Source organism: Ranitomeya variabilis, chromosome 1 (genome assembly GCF_051348905.1).
Source record: "Ranitomeya variabilis isolate aRanVar5 chromosome 1, aRanVar5.hap1, whole genome shotgun sequence".
NCBI classification, from domain to species: Eukaryota; Metazoa; Chordata; class Amphibia; order Anura; family Dendrobatidae; genus Ranitomeya; species Ranitomeya variabilis.
Window position 1 is genome coordinate 384,878,626 of NC_135232.1, and position 21,357 is coordinate 384,899,982.

Genomic DNA, 21,357 nt, shown 5'->3' on the forward strand with positions numbered 1-21,357 from the left:
TGCACTGCGGATTTTGTTTTCCATAGGTTTACATGGTAATATCAATCTGCTGCGGATCCGCAGCAAAATCCGCAACATAGCCTTAAATGTCCACGGGCACAGCCAAACAGGCTTTCCCATCAAGTCTTGTAATTATCACATAAGATTGTATAGCATAACCAATCAATAGGGAATATCATAGCCTAAATAAAAGCAGGAAGCAGGGAATGCAGCAGCTTTTTTTTGTGAATCTGGAAATGAGAATGTCACAGCTCACCGTTTAATCATAGCGATGCAGAGAAAAAAATACTGATTAAACAGTACAAACAGTATGTGTGACAGCACAGGAGTAAAGAAGAGCAGTGTGTGAGGAACAGGCTGTTATTAACCACCGATCTGTTTAGCCATAGGAACACATGCATACATACATTTGAGGTAACAGTAACATTAATAAGGCTGTTTGAAAGATGTTGAATGCAGCTCTAGGAGACCTCATAGTGGCATGCATATTTTTTTCAGGTCAATTGGAGGTTTTGCCATATTTTCAATTCACCAATTCACATTAAATTGATTCGCTGCAAATCTAACTTTTTAAAAACTCAGCAAAGATGGTGAATAGGAATTTGAAATTCTCCTAGCCATATATCATTGATACATACAACTTTATTTTAGAGTCAGATGATCTATTAGTGAGTTATAATTTCATTGTAATATGGCACAGGCTGAATATTATATGCACCACATCATATAAGGTAAAAAAGGTAATGTTATTACTCATCAGCATCTTTTTTCTTTTTGTCCTTCTTCTTGGCATTATCCCTTGCTTTGCGGTTAGCTGCTCCTGCTCCTTTCCGCCCTTTTCTTCCTTTTCTTCCTTGAGGACTGTTCTCTCCATCCTCTTCATTTGTCTCCTCATTTGTGGGAGGTTGGTTCTCATCATCAGATTCTGCCAGCCAAGGCTTCATGTTAGGTACTCGCCAATTTTTCTCTCTACGCTTTGGTGGTTTATTTTCCTCTTCTTCAGAATCTCCCTTTTCTTCTTCAAGAAAAAGGAACAACTTAAAACTTCTTCAAAAAATATTATGGAGCAGTTTTATTTTCAACTGGGAAATATTAGTTTTGAAATATAGTGATTTGCATGCTCAATGAGAGTATTTTGGCCCAAAATTGTATTTACAGTAATTGAATTGTTTCACTTGCTTATTTAATAACTAAACTTATCATTACAACCATTTTTGCTTAATTGGAACAAAGGAACTAAAACAGAGCAGCTTTTCAGATACTCTTTACTAATAATTTCCTTCCATTTATAGACCCATGCATCTCCATGCAGACATAATCTCTTCAATATGTTCCTTATTAGTTACTAACCTTCCAAATGTGTGAAAGAAAGAAGGGAACTAAGAGAAGAGAGTATTGAATTAACCCTAACAGAGTTTTTGTTCTGGATTTCAATGGAGACAATAAGGTAACCATAGGATCTAGAGACCTAATAGGTCAAAATGTTTGTTCCTGCATTTTATTGTCTCCTGCTGTCTTAAGTTAAGGTACCGTCACACTCAGCAACACTGCAGCGATATAGACAACGAGCCGATCGCTGCAGCGTCGCTGTTTAGGTCGCTGTAGAGACGTCAAACACAGCAGCTCCAGAACGATGCAGGAGCGATCCTGTGACGTAACGGCGACTCATTTATCGTTCTCACAGGTCGTTAGCTCCATGTAAAACATTGCTGACATCGTTGCTTTTGATGTCAAACACGACGATACACGCCGACCTGACAACCAAATAAAGTTCTGGACTTCTAGCTCCGACCAGCGATATCACAGCGGGATCCAGATCGCTGCTGCGTGTCAAACACAACGAGATCGCTAACCAGGACGCTGCAACGTCATGGATCGTTGTCGTTCTCGTTGTAAAGTTGCTGAGTGTGAAGGTACCTTTAGTTGACTGATTGTTAATGAGTTAAATTGGTTCTAGATCTAAGCACAATCTTCTCTTATTATTTAGACCTAGCCAAGGGGAAGGCATTTGTGCAGGAGGCGATTGTGCAGATTTTATCCAAGTGCCATATTTTTCAAAGAGCCAAGGCAATTAAACATGGCATATAACAGGAAGCAGGTAAGGCATGCAAGACATTTAAACAAACTTGCACCCAGTTCTTTAAAACTGCTAAATGTAGTCACCCTAGTAAGTGTCTCATTTATGTTCTAGCAGCTGCAGGCATTTATTTCTACTGCCGTTTCACACACTCTGCACACTCCATCTATTTCAGCCCCCTCACTCCTCTCAATTCTACAGCTCTCATGCTCTTTCAACATTCTTAAATCACAGAAATCCATTCACTACCACCGTACAACACAAGCGAAGCTCTCACAAATCACTTAACCATCTGGTCACTCTTTCTATTCTCCTTCTAGTTGCAGGAGATATCTCTCATAACCCTGACCCTTCTTGTAAGTTTAACTCCTTCCCTGCTACACTCAGAAACCCTGCAAATCTCATTAATATTTTTTGCATGCATACTGTCTCTTTTAACTGTGCTCTCTGAAACTAATGGTCAGCTTATAACAAACTCTCCTACATTCTTGAGTTTTTCCTTTCAAATTCCCTTTATCTTCTGGGTCTCACTGAAACGTGAAACTGCTGCTCTCTCGCATGGTGGCTTACATTTTTCACATACCCCCAGACCTGAGAGTAGACAGTTTGGCGCTGGTCTGCTCCTTTCAACATAATGTTCCTTTCAGGTTATCCTCCCAGTATCTCCCAGTTCTCCTTTTTTAAGGTCCACACTTTCATACTTTTCTGGCCCTTCTCCCTGTGAGTGGCGGTTGTGTATCGCCCTTTGGGCTCCTCGTGTCAGTTCATCAATCATTTTGCCATCTGGCTTCCACACTTTTAATTCTTTGACATTCCCTCTCATCATGAGGGACTTTAACATCTTCGTTGGTGATCCTCCATCCCCCCTCATCTGCCGCTCACCTTTTATCTCTAACTTCCTTTCTCAGCCTTTCACAATTTACTAACTCCACTACACATAAAGAGGGAAATATGCTGGACCTGATCTTCTCCTCGCTCTGCTCAGTGTATGATTTTACTAACTCCCCTCACCCATTCCCTGATCACAACCTTCTTTCATTCTCTATTAAGAACTTTCACCTCGCTCAGGACACCCCCACTTACCACAGATAAAGGAATATACATGCCATTAATACCTAGAAACTTATGAAGAATTTGCAGACATCATTGGCCACAATCTTCTCCCTATCATGTCCCAACTCTGCTCTGAAACATTATAATGGAACACTGCAAAGTGCCCTGGATGAACCTGCACCTCATGTATATAGAACAACTTGGCAGAGACAGCGGCTACCCTGGCACACACTGCAAACACGTCTTCTATAGCGGTGCTCCAGGTGCGTCGAATGTCTGTGAAGAAAATTCAAGTCTGGCAGAAGATTTCATTCATTATAAGTTTATTCTTAAAACATACAACTCTGCCCTACACCTCTCCAAACAAACTAATTAACTCTTTGACACTTTCCATTGCCTCCTTATTCCAAGAGTGCAAGCCCCCACCACCAACCTCAGTGCTGACAATCTGGCCAACTATTTATAATAAAAAAATTGGGCATCATATCCGATAGTACATTTTCTCCCAATTCAGGCATTCTCTTTCATGCACATCATCTAGCTCACTTTCTGTCTTTGAGATGGTTACAGAATAAGTTACCAGGCTCCTCGCATCTTCTCGCCCTACTACCTGCACCAGTGACCTTATTCTCTCACATCTGCTTCAGTGTCTTTCCACAGCAGTCACCACTAACCTGACTAAAATATTTAATCTCTCTCATCTGTTCTCTTTCCTTCCTCCTTTAAGCATGTCAGCATACACCCATTGCTTAAAAAAACATTCCTGGACCAGAACTGTGCTGCTAATTACACACTTGTCTCTAATCTTCACTTCATCTCTAAACTCCTGGAATGTCTGGTCCACTCCTGTCTATTCCACTATCTCTTCTTGACCCTTTCCAATCTGGTTTCCGCTCCTTATACTCTACTGAAACTGCCCTTACTAAAGTTTCTAATGATCTACTAACAGCTACATCTAATGAACACTACTCCCTGCTGATTCTCCTGGATCTCTCTGCAACATTTGACACTGTAGATCAACAGAGCCTTCTCACTATGCTCTGCTCTATCGGCCTCAAGGATACTGATATCTCTTGTTTCTCTCTCCTACCTCTCTGACTGTTCCTTCACTGTATCATTTGCTGGCTCCTCTTCCCTTTACTGTCCGGGTTCCTCAAGGCTCAGTTTTAGGTCTCCTCCTCTTCTCTTTATATACTGCCCCTATTGGACAAACCATCAGTAAATTCAGTTTTCAGTACCATCTCTATGCTAATGACACCCAATTGAACACATCATCTCATGACATCACCCCTGCATTACTACAAAACACCAGTGATTTTCTTTCTGCTGTCTCCAACATTATGTCCTCCATCTATCTAAAACTGAATCTGTCAAAAACTGAACTCCTTGCATTTGTTCACTCTACCAACCTACCTGTTATCATTCCTCCTCTTGATGTGGTGAGTGGCAGCTTAGCTGTCCAACTTGGGGCAGGGGCCTACTGAGGTGTCAGTGTCATGATAGACAGTGCAGACATCCAATCTGAAGCTTGGGCATGCTGAGCTGTCAGTGTTGTAAGTGACAGTCCAGTTGTCCAATCAGGGCTGGGGCATGCGGGGTTTCCTACAGATGTCTGCTGTTCAGAATGATGCACCGGGCATTTAGGTGGGATCTCTGCTCAAGTGATGTGTTACTCTGTGCTTCGAGTGCTAGTATTCTGATCTTTGTTGCCCAATCTTGGATTTGCCTTTGAACATCCATCTGCCTTACCCCTTTGTCTTATCTGCTACCTTCTTGGAATTCTGACCCCAGACTATGACCTGATTATGCCTTTGCCTCACCTCTCTGTTTATGATGTACCCTCATGGCTTTTGACTGCTGACTTTTTGATTTCTCAACTTCACGGCTAGTCTGTGACTAGTGAATAGAGTCAAACTATCTATACCCAATATTGCCATTTCTGTGTATGATTCTACTATTACTCCCCAGCAACATGCCCACAGTCTTGGAGTCATATTTTATTTAAGTCTTTCATTCACCCTCCACATACAAACACTCGCTCGCTTATCTCAGTTACAATTAAAAAACATCTCTAGAATTCAACCTTTTCTTAACGTTGACTCTACAAAAACTCTGACTGTTGCTCTTATTCATTCTTGTCTGGAGTTAACTATTGCAACTCTCTACTAATTAGTCTCACTCTCCAATCCATTCTTAATGCAGCAGCCAAGATCATATTCCTTTCCAACCGCTACATCGATGCCTCTACCCTGTGGCAGTCATTGTACTGGTTTCCCATTTGCTACAGAGTCCAATATAAAATGATTACTCTCACCAACAAAGTACTCCATGGCTCAGCACCGCCCTACATCTCCACCTTCATCTCTGTCTATCACCCCACCCATGTTCTCCGTTCTGCTAATGACCCAAGGCTAATATCTTCAATAATACGCAACTCCCACTACAGTCTCCACCATTTCTCACGTGCTGCACAAATTCTCTGGAATGCACTACCTAGGACAATTCAATTAATTCACAATACCAACAGAATTTTGAGTGCACTTATATGTGATCCGTGTGACGGACAAACCACAGTTTTAAATAGCTGGCCTGTCGGTAACTATTTTTAACAGCAAACTGGTGTCAATAAGTTTGCTAACACACTGAAACAAAATTTAAATGGAGGCCAGAAATGGCAGAATTTTGAGCGCAATTACATGTGATCCATGTGACGGACAAACCATAGTTTTAAATAGATGGATTTTTAGTGCTGTAATATGGAAAGGATCTGGCTGTATTCTGCAGTGCCAACAAGCTAATGGAACAGAAAAATGGCATTCTCTGGATTGCGTTTTAAGAAAATAATCAGGATTAAGATTAAAAAAATTATTCCTGGCCCCTGATACCTGGGGCTATGTCTAGAAATATCTGTAAAAGAAGCAGCAGCAGACAGAACTGGAATGAACCCTCTTGCTATATGCACTGCAGTCTGCCACATACACTGCCTGCCTGCCTAGCACTGACATCTATGCAGCTGGATTAGTGCTCAGAAGGACTGTTAGTTGAGATGGATATGTGTATAAATGTATTGTGGTATACCTATACTAACTAAGGAACAAGCAAATCTCACCCTAGCTCAGCAGCATCTCTCCCTACACTGCCTGATTCAGGAGCAGACTGTGATGAGCATGGCAGTGCCAGGTCTGATATAGACCTGATAACGCTGTGCATCCAGTCAATCACTGTAATGCCACAATCAACATGGCTGTAGCATTACAGTGTGTGGCAGGCAATCCCTGCATTATTATTGGCTCCTTAAAGAACGGCAAATATGCAAGGAGGGGACCCGAGCCCCAGCCGAGCAACCCCAGAAATACTCGGCGAGCTCCAAGAATCTCGAGCAGTGAGATACTCGGGCGAGTACTGAGTAGTGGCGAGCATGCTGGCTCCTCACTAATAGTAAGCTTGGGAGCAGGGCCTTCATTCCTCTTGGCATCTGTTGAACTATGAGTTACCCTGTAATGTCTTTATTGTCTGTACAAGTCCCCTCTAATATATAAAGTGCTTTGGAATATGTTAGTGCTATGGAAATAAAAAAAATATTATTTGTTATTATTAGTTATGAGCGAGCACTAAAAAGCTTGGGTAGTCATTAATCGAGTGAAGAAAATCGTAGTGTTCAGGTGCTCGACACGAGTAACAAGTATAATTGAAGTCAACGAGAAACTCAAGCATTTTTCCAGTGGCCAGCACGAGAGGACTGGAGGGGGTCTAAAAATTGCTGAAACTATGTAAAAAGCACTGAAATGGAATGGGACCATATGTTGAAAACCCGTGGAAGCATCTTATTCCCAGGTCACTGCTGGGACCAATGTTGTATTACACCACTTCTACGGACTGACAATAAAACATACAAAACCACAGTTAAAATGGATTTGACTGGAATAAATGTTAAAAAACATTATTTCCAGTATAATGACTTGTATATAAGGCAAAAAAATATTAGATAAAAAAATGCTCCTCCACACCTTGGGCTATGTTTACACGTAGTGTTTTTCTCCGCATTTTTGCAGATTTGCATTGCCTTCAACAGTGCAAAAAACATTCTATAGAAAAAGTAATTTTATCATTTTAATATCTTATCTGTCCAAGTGGTTGTGAGACATGATCAGACACATACTTTTTCATTTATGATGAGGGGACTCTGAAAGTCGCAATTTTTTTTTTCAGGGCCATTAGGTAGCCATCACTATTTGTAGTGGGCCATCAGTCGGCCCTTAATATTGTTAGAGGGAAAGCAGGTGGCCCTCACTATTGTAAGAGGGAGGGCCATCAGGTGTCTCTTAGTTAGCACCCAGCCCTCACTAAGCATTTTTGGAGGACCAGCAGACACTTTGCATAGCCGTATTTTGCTACTGCAATATAATTTATCCATCTGTGGTGGGCAAATTTACTTTGTGGGGACTTAAGAAGCATTGTTTATGGGGCACCAGTAGTGCAGCTACTTGGTGGTAGAGGCTGCTGAGCTGGCTGTCATTCAGTGCTGGGGCGCGGTTACAGCTGCCGCTCTCTATACACAGTGTGGTGACTGAAACCATGCTGCCACTGCCCTTATGACTGGAATAGCAAGGCTGCTGAGAGGAATAAAGTTAATTTCCTCCTGAAATTGGTACTCTCAGTGTGGGCACCGCACGGTGTCAGAGCGCTATTAATTATTATACTGTGTTTTGGGGGAGAAGTGGGTACATCATTCTATGTATAGAGGAACCCTGCTGGACTTCATACTGTATGTATGGTGTATGGGAGCTGCAAGCCCATCATACTGTGTATAAGGGAGCTGTGGGGCATTATACTGTGTATATGGGGGCGGTTATCCCATTATACTGTGTACAGGGGAACTGTGGGGGCATTATACTGTGTATAAGGTAGCGTTTGCCCAATATACTTTGTACAAGGAAACTGTGGGGGACATCATACTATATGTACAGGAGCTGTGGGCCCACCATGCTGTGTATATGGGAGCTATGAAGGCATTATACTGTACATAGGGGAGCTGTTGTTCCACTATACTGTACATAGGGAAGCATTACACTTTCTACAGTGGAGCTCTGTGGCATTATATTGTGTACAGGGGAGCTGTGAGCTCACTATAAAGTGTATAGTGGAGCTCTGGGCTCACCATACTGTGTATAGGGGAGCAGTGGCTTATCATACTGTGTAGAGGGCACATGTGGGCTCATCATACTGTGTATAGGGGAGTAGTGTGGACATCATACTGTGTCTAAGGAAGTTGTGCGATCATCATACTGTGTATAGTGGAGCTGTACATGGGGGGGAAATTAGGGGACATTATTGAATGTTAAGTGGGCTCTGAAACATTATTGTTTTAGGGCACTCAGAGTATTGAAACCATCAAAGTTCCATCTGGGGTTTTATTATGTTTTAGGGATAAAATGTGGAGGGCACTAGCACAGGGCATTAATATTTTCTAGGAGGTAATTTTAACCATCTAGAGAGCACAAAGGTGGCATTATTACTATGTAAGGGGCACAGTGATGGCAGTATTATGTGTGGTGGCAAGAGGAACCGTTATTGTACCACACAGCATGTGCTGGAGGACACATACTGTAGCAGCGGCTCAGTATTGGGGTAGCAGCAGAATGAGTAGTTTGTACAGGTTAGGCATCAATATGAACAATGCTGGAATTGTGAGAAGTCAGATGTTTCATTATTGTAATCTCTGCAGCCGAGTCCTGGCTGGAGAAGTTGTCATGTCGATCTGGGCCAGATGGAAAAGACGGGTTATTGTTAATCACTCATCTAGTGATGTTCCTCTATACTCACAATAAGGGTGCAGCACATGGCTGTAGTCAGGATTACCTGGTTAGAAGCCCACTCAGATTTTTCGCCCCACTCCCTGAGCTGAAACCCTAGTTATGCCTCTAGAAAACTATATCCCTGTATAGGGGTTAAAAGGCATTCGGATTTCTCTGGAGTTTGCTAGACAGAGTGGCTTATGCCAAATCTGCCCGAGGCAGCCATTTGAATCTGTGGCCTCGGTCTGAAGTTACCCAGAGTCTGTATGCCGACTTCAACACCAGGACTGACTGCGGGACTCTCAGCTTGAACTTATAGCCTCGAGATTATAGGTTTAGAGACCCACAGTTAGTCTATGTGTTACAGTCCGTATATGCACTGTGAAATATGCTTGTGTGAACCCGGCCCTAGACAGTGCAATCTAAAGAGGGACTTAGCAAAAACAGTGCAGAGAAAACATGGTGCAGCGACACATTGACACCGAACAGGAACAGGAATATGGAGCTTAATGTTCTGTTTTCTTTTGCAAGAGTTTTGATAAATGTTCCTCGTAGACTTGACAGTCTTATAATGGGCCAAAATTATCAAAGCAATTTCTGCTGTTTAATAAATTTGATGTATCTTGAGACTGTCTATTGTAAGTTTACACTACATATTATTTGTGCCCAATTTTTGCTGCATTTTCTGGCATGTTGTGCTGCACGTAAAGCCACATTAAACCCCTTTCCGCTAAACAACACACCTTTCAGAGAAACCAATAGCTTTTGTTGGACTATCCATAGGAAGTGTATAAAACATAATAAATATGTCACCAGTCTTGCAAAGACAGTTTTTGCACCAGAATTTTGCCACATATATCCATATCATTCTCATCAATGATTGCCCAAGACTGTCTAGTGGAGTTGAATGTTTTGGCATTTCCTAATGACAGACACGGGTAACACTTCAGCCATGAGCTGTATTTGTCATTGTCAACTATTGTACAAGTGACTACATTTTTTTTATTACATGTAAAACTAGAGACAAACCTCTGTTGAGATGTGATAATGAGAGAAAAGTGAAAGATTTCCAGGGCAATTAATCTTGTTACTTTAACTTACCAAGGAACACTGTATGAAAAGCACTGCATTTAATCAATAACTATAAGCACCTCCTTCATTTTTTACAAAAAATTTTTATGTAACATACGGTTCTATACATATGCTAAATTACAGTAAAATATTTTTTAAGATGTACTCTTTCTTTAGAAATTTATTGCACGTTTACAAAATATGTTATAGATGTCTGATCGTTGTGGGCACTACAACATTGAAGGGGTTGTCAATGACCTTAATATAGATGGCCTATCCTTAGGATAGGTCATCAATGTCAGATCGATGGGGGTGCGACACCCGGCACCTCTACCAATCAGCCCTTTCAGTGTCAATGGTGGCCGGAACTGCTCAGCTGCGAAGCTGCACAGCCCTGTTGACTGTATAGTGACTACGGCCAGGTACTGCACATATACCCCCTATTCAAACCAGTTCTGTTGATAAATCTGTGGTGTACAGCTCCGTAACTGGACGGTGCCATCTGCCGCTGATACCGGTAACATCTGATCTGCAGGGGGTGGCAGGTGTTGTAACCCCATCAAACACTGATGACCTTTTCTAAGGATAAACCATCATTGTTAAAGTCATGGACAACCCATTAAAATCTCTGCATTGATATGAGAGCCAAAGTCCACCTCACCAGGCAGAATAGAAGGTTGGGAGACCCACGTTCTGTAGATCCTAGACATGAGACTCACATTGGTCAACACTTTTATGTCATATCCTGTGGAATATGGGGAATGCTCTTTAGATGGGACAAAACAGGTGCCACATTATCAAAATTATATTGCAAATTATTATTGAAACAAGAGATGGACTAACTAAATTTTTGAACTACCAAATTAATGAAATTTTAATGTACATCATGATTATATATTATATAGAACAAAGTTGTTTTACATTACCTTCATTTTCTTCCACCTCAATTTGTACTGTGAGCAAAAAGAAATACATTGATCAATATATGTGTATGAAATTATCAGCACAGCAACTTGTGTAAACAGTAGATGCATAATAAAATGTATAAAATATACTGAATGCATGTTCATGTACCCGAATCAGGAGTTGTACCAAAAATGCAAGCTGTTACCTATCTACCGGATTAACAATAAGTCACTGATTGCTCTCACCGCTACAACCTACTAATTCTAAGAAAACTGCTCTAGAGTGTCCCATTGAAATGAGTTGATGGTCACCCAAGTCCATAATCTCTTCATTCATTGTCTATGGAGCCATAGACAATCCACATTCCCAGGGATTGGATTCCCAGTGATCAGCAAGTTATCACCTATTTCCCAATTGGATTTTTAGTTTAGTTTAAGTCTGACATATTTAATTTAAATTACACACACGGCATCCCTAAAGGTTACAGAAACATAAACGTAGATGAGCACGTACTCATTCTAAAAAGGCACCTTGGTCCATGGGGCACATTTGATTTACTAAGAATATAAATTAACAACACAAAGCACTCAATGCTATTGGATAAATACTGAATACAATAGCTCAGCTCTGTTACCATATAGTTCAGTCTATAGCCTTTGTGGCATAAATACCTAAAAACCTTAGCACATATATACAAATGATATATTTAGTAAATACACAAATGTTTGTATTGATCACATTTCGGAGTTCAATGTAAAATACCCTATTTTGTTGTTAAAAGTTTCTTTCAGAGCCTCCTTTGGCAATGCTGACAGATTGCCAGTAAGAATACATTGAATGTGTCAAAACAATAGAAGTATAACAGGAATCAGACCTATTATAAGTAGAGTAGCATGTGGGTGCTGTTGTTATCCATTGTCTGATGTGTCTGGCCCTGAGCCATGGCTTCCATAATGAAAGAATATCTCACACTGGTTAAAAAGTCCTCATGTATCTATATATTTTATGATCGATAACTATGAATAATTATTTCAATGCAGTTTGCATCATTAATCCATTACTTCATATTACTCAATATAGTTTTATTTAGGGTTGAGCGACCTTTAGTTTTTTAGGGTCGAGTCGGGTTTTGTGAAACCCGAATGTCTTAAAAGTCGAGTCGAGTGAAATCGGCCGACCACCGTGAAAAGTCGGGTTTCGGCCGAAACACGAAACCCAATGAAGGAATTTAAATTTTTTTTTTTTTTCTCTCTCTCTCTCTCTCTCTCTCCCCTCCATCCCAGCACAGAAAATTGCGTATTGCACATTCCAACTCCCTGCTGCGCACAAGCGATAACATGACAATATGCGTTCACTCCCCTAAGACCTATGTCATCACTCTGCCCACGCTCATTCATTGGCTGAAAAAATGGCGCTAAACGCATCATACGAAACGCGACTTTGGCGCCAAGATCGCGTACCGCATGGCCGACCCCGCACAGGGATCGGGTCGGGTTTCATGAGACGCCGACTTTGCCAAAAGTCGGCGACTTATGAAAATGAACGACCCGTTTCGCTCAACCCTAGTTTTATTCTTAATTATGTAAATGTAATATTCCAGGTTAGCCCAAAATGCCATCTCTCTCAATCAATACCTCAAGACTATCTCCAGCTCATGTCTATTAGTAATGTACATGAGACACACTGTATAAACACATTCAAACAAATTGCAAAACATGATAATTGGATTATACTCAGTATAACCAAATGGAGAAACATTGCATTATTATTAACTCCTTAGGGCCCCTTCACACTGTGCAATCAAAGTCTGAACGAGCGTTCGATTTGTGACGTTTATCCGTCCTCGTTCCGAGGTTGCAAAGTGTGACATGGCGTTACGATTTGCGACGCAGCCCAGCATCGTACGATGTGAAAGAAAGAGCAGAACTTTCTTTCGTCGTAAATGTCTCGCTGTGGCGGTCGAAATCGTAGTATGTGACGGCGGTCATACGAGCTCGTAATGCGACTACGTGGGTTGGGCTTCCGCATACCTGTCTCCTGATTGGGCGTGACGTTTTAGCACGCCCATGCTGGTAATACGTCACGCTCGGAGTCGTAGGACTATGGCGGTGTGAAGGGTAGCGTACGATTGCGACGCGTGACGTTCACATCGCAACTACGTCAGAAAAAGCGTTAACATCGTAGAGTGTGACCGCTGGCTACGAGCTCGTACTGCGATGTCGAATATGACGCAAATGCGTCGTAATCGTAGCAGAATCGACCAGTGTGAAGGGGCCCTTAGTGACAAGGCCTGAATGGACCTTATTGAAATGCAACTTTTTTCCCCTTTTGCCTCATGATTATATGAGGTTTTGCCTCATTTGTTATTAATTTACTTTTTTGAGATGTTATATAACAAAAAAACATTTTTACTTAACTTTTGTTTATTTTTTCTCAGTGTTACTGGAATAATTATAGGGGCCCAAATTACAGTGAAAAACAGCTCCCTGCTGTGCCATGCACCACTGGCAGAGCTTATCAGGGGTTTGCAATGACCCAGCAGCTCTGCTATGCCGGTAGAGATATGGTGATCATGTGATTGCTAGGTGTTACTGAGGTATTAGCAGTTATGATGCTTTTATTCTCTGCACAGTGCTTGCTGAGTGCTATGTAGCCGTCAGAACAGAAGACAGAAGCAGTAAGAAACCACTTCTGTCTTCTCCTCAGGGTTCACAGCTGTGTCTAGCAGCCGAGGAATGGAGCTCCGCATGCTACATTACAGGAGCCGGAGTTTTATGGCTGCACCATAAATTTCCAATGGTGTGTAGTCGAAGCCCAGGGCCAAGTACCAAACATTGTACTAATATAAATAACAGTATGCATTTTACTAGCATAAATAGTAGTCTACATAGTTCTAGTATAAAAGTAGCGTACATAGTTGTGACGCCCGGGAGACCGAGGTACCCAGCACCAGATCAAAGAGGTCCGTCTCTTGAGGGGGATGTCACTAGTGGCTTGACCCGGTGCTGTGGCCTCAGGCGATGCACAGTGCAAGGGATATCATGAAGGAACAGACACTTACTTGATCAGCAGCAGGTCCTCTCAGCTGTGATGACCCCGATCCTGGATCGATGGCTATTGTCCAAATGAAAGACTGAGGCGCTGAAACGTTCAACCAGTTTACTTCAACAAAAAGGGATTTGCAACCAATACTGTCACCGGAGTCTGTATAAGAACTCTGAATTACTTTGACCCTGTCAGGATTTCCACCTCTTATTATGCGCAGTTTCTGTATGGCCCTGCTGCTGTATGTGAACTGGCTGCCGACCCAATCTGTCTCTTCTGTGCTCTGGTTCGACGGACAACCCGAGTCCTTTTTTGTCGGCTTAACCCCTCTGGGAGTACCGCTGAACTCTGTGTCTGTTGCTGCGTCTTACCCTGGTGAAGCTGATATCACCTCACTTCCTTCCGGTTGCTGTATTATATATAATGAATATAGCCACGGATCCGGTATCCGTCTCTGCGCCTATTCTGGGTAGAAATTGTTGCTACCCGGTTCTCACAATGTCCTTTTTCTCTATTCCTCTTTTCCTACTATGGGTATTGCGGGCCTATAAACCGTCATAGGTGTGTTAGGAGTTCAGTTATATGACCTCTCACTTTCAGCTCCTCAACCCAACTGCCAGTCCTTTTCTCAGACCAGAATAGATCAAGGGGAGTCTCTGGAGCTCCCCCTTCTGGCCGGAGATGGTAGTGCAATCTTGCTATTTTAATATTTGTATTTGGTGTCAATAACTATTTTTGTGGCAAATACCCCTAGGGGCGCCACATTCTCCCTTAGTTAAGAACAGTACTCCGGGACTGTGGGATGATAACATTTTGAAATAACAATTGATATGTACAGAGTCTTAAAAATAAAAAATTACAAAAACCACTCAAAGAAACAAAAAAAAAATGGAATTCTGTAAAAAAGTCACTTCAAATAGCGTCCATTAATACAGTTCTATCCTTGAAGGTACTAGGAAGCAAAGTTCACAAAGCAGTCTTTCCGGAGCTTTGATTTAGTGTTTCCGGGCTGATAAAAAGTTCAAGCATATGCAAGAAGTTCATACAGGTAAGTCTCTGTAGATACTGGGCTTAAACGTTACAGAATGATAACAATGACTATAGTCTTATAGTTGGTAATCCGCATACCTGGCCGGTAATTGACCCTGGGTACTACGCTGGGATCTAAGTAATAGCGGTGTCCCTTTATGTGGTGTACTACTGTCTACTGCGGATATAGTATCTGCCCTCTCTGCTAAAGATAATTCCACCACTATGGGGTTGGCAAGTCTACCGTGAATGGGATCACTCTGATCAGGCACCTGTTCTTCCTGACCTGGAACCTCTTGTAGTACGGGGTCAGCCTCTTCCTGTCTTGGGACTTCTAATATTGCATTCGGTGTTGGATAAAAGGCCACCATGGGAACCACTACTGCACCATGGTATGTTAGTAGGGTTTTGGGAAAGTCTCCTATACAGGTGTGATACATTTCCTCCTCTTTTTCCTTTACTGGTTGAACCTGTATAGGTTGAATAACTTCTGATTCTGGCTGGACAACTTCTGGCTCTTTCAACGTTTCCGGACATAATTTAAGATTGTCTCTTGACACTAGTACAGATGTTAAACCTCCGTTTTTGCTAATGAGACACATTTTAGGATTATCCATTCTTGTTGGTAAAACTGTGTAGGGTACGGCTTCCCATTGATTATCCAGTTTATTGGTTCGACGATTCCTCTTGAGTACTTGGTCACCCGATCTTAATGGAGTTGCTAGAGCATTCTGGTTGAAAGTTCGCTCTTGTCTTTCTCTGGTTTGCTGGAGGCTTCTTTCCACACTCTCTTGCACTTGGCGATACTGCTTTTGCCGTACGACATCCCAATTGGAGTCTTGAACTTCTGCGTCTGGTTTCAGAATTCCCATTTCTAGATCGATTGGCAATTAGCCGGGTCTTGCACGCATAAGATAAGCTGGGGTGCAGTTGGTAGAGCTCACCGGGACATGATTATACAGATCCACCAAGTCAGGCAATTTCTCTGGCCATTGATTCCTTTCCATTTCAGGTAAAGTCTTTAATAGGTCTATCACAATATGGTTCATCTTCTCACATAAGCCGTTTGTTTGCGGATGATAGGCCGTCGTCCGGATCTTTTTGCAACCATACATATTACAGAATTCTCTGAAGATCTCTGATTCAAAGGCTGTACCCTGGTCAGTGAGAACCTGTTCCGGATATCCATGGGGTCTACAAAAGTACGTTTGGAACGCTTTGGCTGCTGTTTTTGCAGTTAGATCTTTTACAGGTACTACTACCAAGAAGCGCGAATAATGGTCCACGATGGTCAAGGCATAGACGTAACCGGACCAGCTCGGTGTCAACTTCACATGGTCCATGGCTACCAGTTCAAGTGGTTGTTTGGTGATTATGGGCTGCAGTGGTGCTCTTTGGCTCTTTTGATCGTTCCTTCTGAGGTTGCACGGGCCACAGTTTCTACACCACTGTTCGATTGATTTTCTCATCCCGACCCAATAAAATCTTTCTCTCAGAAGTACTTCTAGCTTTTTCCAACCAAAGTGACCAGCACCATTGTGGTAAGCCTCGAGGACCATCTTCACATCTTGTTTAGGCAAGATAATCTGCCAAACCAATTCATGTGTTTTCGGATTGGTGTATCTTCTACAGAGTTTCCCTTGATACAGGAACATTTTGCCTCTCTCTTTCCAGAGTTGATGCGTCTCTTCTGGGGCATCCTCATCGGGATATGCACTTTGCTCAGTCAATAGTTCCTTCACTAGCTTCACAGCCGGATTGCTATCTTGGGTGTCAGCCCATCTATGGTGTGCTAACGGATTAAAATTCAATTCTTGTTGTTTCTGATAGGTATTTGACTGACGATGTTTTGCCTTGGGCTGATGAAAGGCTGGTAGTTCAATTTCTTCAAGCTCCCCCGTTTCTTCTTCTACATCTCTCAAGTGTGGCATCCGGGATAGGGCATCGGCATTTCCATTCTTGTGACCTGCTCGATACTTGATCACAAAGTTGAAATTAGATAACCGGGCTATCCATCGCTGTTCTAACGCACCTAATTTAGCCGTGTCTAGGTGGGTCAATGGATTGTTGTCAGTATAGACAATAAATTCTGCACCGGTCAAATAGTGTTTGAAACGTTCAGTCACAGCCCAAACTACTGCCAGTAGCTCCAATTTGAAGGAACTATAATTTTCTGAATTTCTTTCAGTAGGCCGGAGTTTTCTACTTGCAAAGGCGATGACTTTCTCCCGACCATCTTGCTTTTGTGACAGCACCGCTCCCAATCCCACATTACTGGCATCGGTGTAGAGGATGAAAGGTTGATGGTAATCCGGGTACGCCAGAACTTCTTCTCCGGTTAGTGCCTTCTTTAGTTGTTCAAAGGAGTCTTCTCTTTCGTCGTTCCACTGAAAAGGAGGGTTTCAGTTTGAAGGTTTCTTCGTCAGCCCTATCAAAGCATCTTGCAAGGGCGCTGCCAATTTGGTAAATCCTTTTATAAATCTACGATAGTAACCCACTAATCCCAAGAATTGCCTCACTTTTTTTGCGTTGGTAGGTCTTGGCCAATCCCTTATGGCAGTTATTTTCTCGGGATCCTGTGCTACTCCCTCCGAACTCACGATGTGCCCTAAGTATTGTACCTTTGGCTTGAGAAGGTGACATTTGGATGGTTTGATTTTCATACCATACTTGGATAAGGCTTCGAACACCTCTGCCAGGTCTGTTAAGTGCTGTTCGTAAGTCTTTGAGTAGACGATCACATCATCTAGGTACAGGAGGACGGTCTCAAAGTTCTTGTGTCCAAGGCAACATTCCATCAGTCACTGGAAAGTACCGGATGTGTTGCAGAGTTCGAACGGCATGCGATTAAATTCGCTTAGACCCATTGGTGTGGTGAATGCCGTTTTTTCTTTATCTCTCTCAGCCACAGGGACTTGCCAATACCCGCTTGTTAAGTCTAAGGTGGAAAAATAATTAGCAGATTTCAAAGCAGTCAATCAAGGACTCTTCTATCCTAGGCAAGGGATAGGCGTCTTTATGGGTGATATTATTAATCCGCCGGTAGTCTACGCACATTCTCATGGTTCCGTCCTTTTTTTTGACAATCACCAGAGGGGCCGCCCAAGGGCTACAACTATCTCTTATTACCCCGGCCTGTTTCATCTCTCTCAGCATGTCCTTTGCGCATTGATAGTGAGTGGGCGGTATGGGTCTATATGTTTCTTTTATCGGGGGATGGTCACCGGTGGGGATTGTATGTTCCACCCCTTCTATCCGTCCGAAGTCCAATGGGTGTTTACTGAAGACCTGTTCATATTCCGTCACTAATCTATACACCCCTTGTCTTAGATGGGTAGGTGTCGAATCTACACCCACGTCTAGCTGTTGGCACCAATCCTCCGATTCTCCATCTGAGCCGTTATTTTCCACCTGACAGGTCGATTCTAACGGTTGTGATGGCATTGTTGTCAACAGTATATAACTTTGCCACTGTAGCGTACCTTGGCAAAGTGACCTCTTCCTCTCCACAGTTCAAAAGTCGTACCGGCACCCGTCCCCGGTGTACCTCGACCACCCCTCGTGCCATGAGTATAGTGGGCCTGCTGTCGGTGTACGCTGGTTCTATTAAGGCTTGATAGTCTCGTCCTTTAGTACCAATGGTCGCTCTACACCATACCAGCATTTCTGTTTTTGGTGGGATTACAATAGACGTTGGATCACTCACCCTCACACTGCCGATTTCTCCACCTGCAACTTTTATCTGTTGCCTTAACATTAATACTTTTATTTCCCTCCGGAGAACTCTCTGCTGGCAGGATCGGGCAGTTTCAGCAATTTGTTGTAAGACAGAAATAACTTCGGAAAAGCAATTCTCCAACACATTCATCCCTATCAATACAGTTGGTTCACAGTTCTGCCGGTCAACATCAACGACAATTATACCCTGTTTCTTCAATTCTGCTTTACCAATCTTTATGGTCATCTCCCTGAATCCTAGTTTCGGTACCAACTTACCATTACTGGCCCATATATCTAGTTCAACATCAGAGGGTCCTTTATCAATATCTACCTCAGCCCAGTACCTCTTATAAAGGATATATGGTATAGATGAAATCTGGGAACCTGTATCCAGCAAAGCGTTGAGGGGAATTCCGTCCAGCACGATAGGGATGATGGGTCGTCCTCCGATGTACCTGTCGTGCCAGGGTGTTGGGCCTTGAAAATTCATTCCTGCGAAGCGGCCCGCATTCCCAGGGGATTCCCGTTTAAATCACAATTTCGTGCAAAGTGGCCTGGCTGCTGGCAACGGCGGCAAATGGGCTGTCCATCCGGTTGGTAGCGGTCACAGGGCCGTCCTCTCCATGTCGGGTATCTCCGGGACCTCATCCATGGAACATCCTCTCTACGGTTTACCAACTCCATCTTGGGTTCTCTCATCTCCTGCATGGTTTTAGCCATTGAAGCAACAACATCAGTTAAAGAGTCAAGCTTTTGCTGAAGAGCCTCATTAGTAATGGGCCCCAGGAACTTAGCACTGGCACCGGACGTAGCTGATGTCACTGGCATTCCCCGTTGCTGAAGTGCATCTGCCATGGGTTGTGTGAGATCCTGATCCCGAGGTGCCTCTGCCAGCTGCAGACGTATAGTGCTCTCCTTTAATTGGGCAAATGTCAATTCAGGGTTCTTAAAAACAAGCATGCTCACATGCCCCTGGTGAGAAGGGGTGTAGAGTCCCTCAATAAATTGATCTCTTAGCAGTTTATCCGCTCCTGTGTTAAAAATGGGTTCAGCCAGTGTAAGTGATTTAAGGGCTTCCTGCAGGTTTAAGGCAAAATCTCTCACGCCCTCATTAGCTTTTTGTTTGCAATTAAAGAATCGTACTTTAGCTTGCTGCTGGCAGTGGTTTCAAATGTAGCCTTTAATCCAGCAAATATGCGTTCAACAGTACCTTTTAGATCAGTTGCCCATGCCATGACTTCTTCGCTTAGCATGGCCACTTAACTGCATCATCAGGAGACTAACATGCTGAGCTTCACCCATGGGGAACATATCAAAATGAGCCAGCATCTTTTCCCTGAAACCGTCAAGGGTATTAGGTTCATCTTCATACATTGGAAGCCATGGGCCACCCGGGGAATATGGCATCAACACAGGCATGATGGGCGCCACTCCTTGCACTGCTGCACTGCCAGGCTCTCTATCGACACTCTGTCTTTTAGCTGCATTAGCGTCGCCGGGTGCTGCGGCGTCTCCGTGCTGCGACATACTGTTCCCCCTTAGTTAATCCAGGCCCCTCCGGTCCCAGCTTCCGTCTAGATAATGTAGATTCGTTCCTCTGTGCAGCAGGATGACAATGACACGCCAGTTTTTCAATTAGACTGGGGCTTGGGTAATGACGTAGCTCGATTAACAGTTTTGTGCCTAACGGTTATGAGATGATCACATCAGGGGATGGCGGCCGTTTTTATCCCATTATAACCAATGGAGAAAAGTCACTTTCAATAGTTTTCAATGGGGAACGGGATTTTCTTTACCAAAGTCAATTTCCATGATTTTTCATCCAAATTTTCACAGTTTCAGACTCCAATTACGGCACACAATACCCGGTGTACAGGCTGGCCCTATCCTGTTCGTGACGCCAGTTGTGACGCCCGGGAGACCGAGGTACCCAGCACCAGATCAAAGAGGTCCGTCTCTTGAGGGGGGTGTCACTAGTGGCTTGACCCGGTGCTGTGGCCTCAGGCGATGCACAGTGCAAGGGATATCATGAAGGAACAGACACTTACTTGATCAGCAGCAGGTCCTCTCAGCTGTGATGACCCCGATCCTGGATCGATGGCTATTGTCCAAATGAAAGACTGAGGCGCTGAAACGATTAACCAGTTTACTTCAACAAAAAGGGATTTGCAACCAATACTGTCACCGGAGTCTGTATAAGAACTCTGAATTACTTTGACCCTGTCAGGATTTCCACCTCTTATTATGCGCAGTTTCTGTATGGCCCTGCTGCTGTATGTGAACTGGCTGCTGACCCAATCTGTCTCTTCTGTGCGCTGGTTCGACAGACAACCCGAGTCCTTTTTTGTCGGCTTACCCCCTCTGGGAGTACCGCTGAACTCTGTGTCTGTTGCTGCGTCTTACCCTGGTGAAGCTGATATCACCTCACTTCCTTCCGGTTGCTGTATTATATATAATGAATATAGCCACGGATCCGGTATCCGTCTCTGCGCCTATTCTGGGTAGAAATTGTTGCTACCCGGTTCTCACAATGTCCTTTTTCTCTATTCCTCTTTTCCTACTATGGGTATTGCGGGTCTATAATCCGTCATAGGGCTGTTAGGAGTTCAGTTATACGACCTCTCACTTTCAGCTCCTCAACCCAACTGCCAGTCCTTTTCT

At 43.2% G+C, this 21,357-nt stretch overlaps 1 protein-coding gene across 1 annotated transcript in view; it reads right to left on the reverse strand.

Moving 5' to 3' along the window:
• Window positions 1-21,357, reverse strand: part of LOC143794044 (transmembrane channel-like protein 1) — a 256,399-nt gene that overhangs the window by 212,570 nt on the left and 22,472 nt on the right. Inside the window, exons 2-3 of the mRNA XM_077280943.1 lie at window positions 10,923-10,949; window positions 754-1,015 (exon numbers count right to left, since the gene is read on the reverse strand). Coding sequence (XP_077137058.1) covers window positions 754-944 — 191 coding nt within the window. The 5' untranslated portion in view covers window positions 945-1,015; window positions 10,923-10,949. The remainder of the gene's footprint in view (window positions 1-753; window positions 1,016-10,922; window positions 10,950-21,357) is intronic.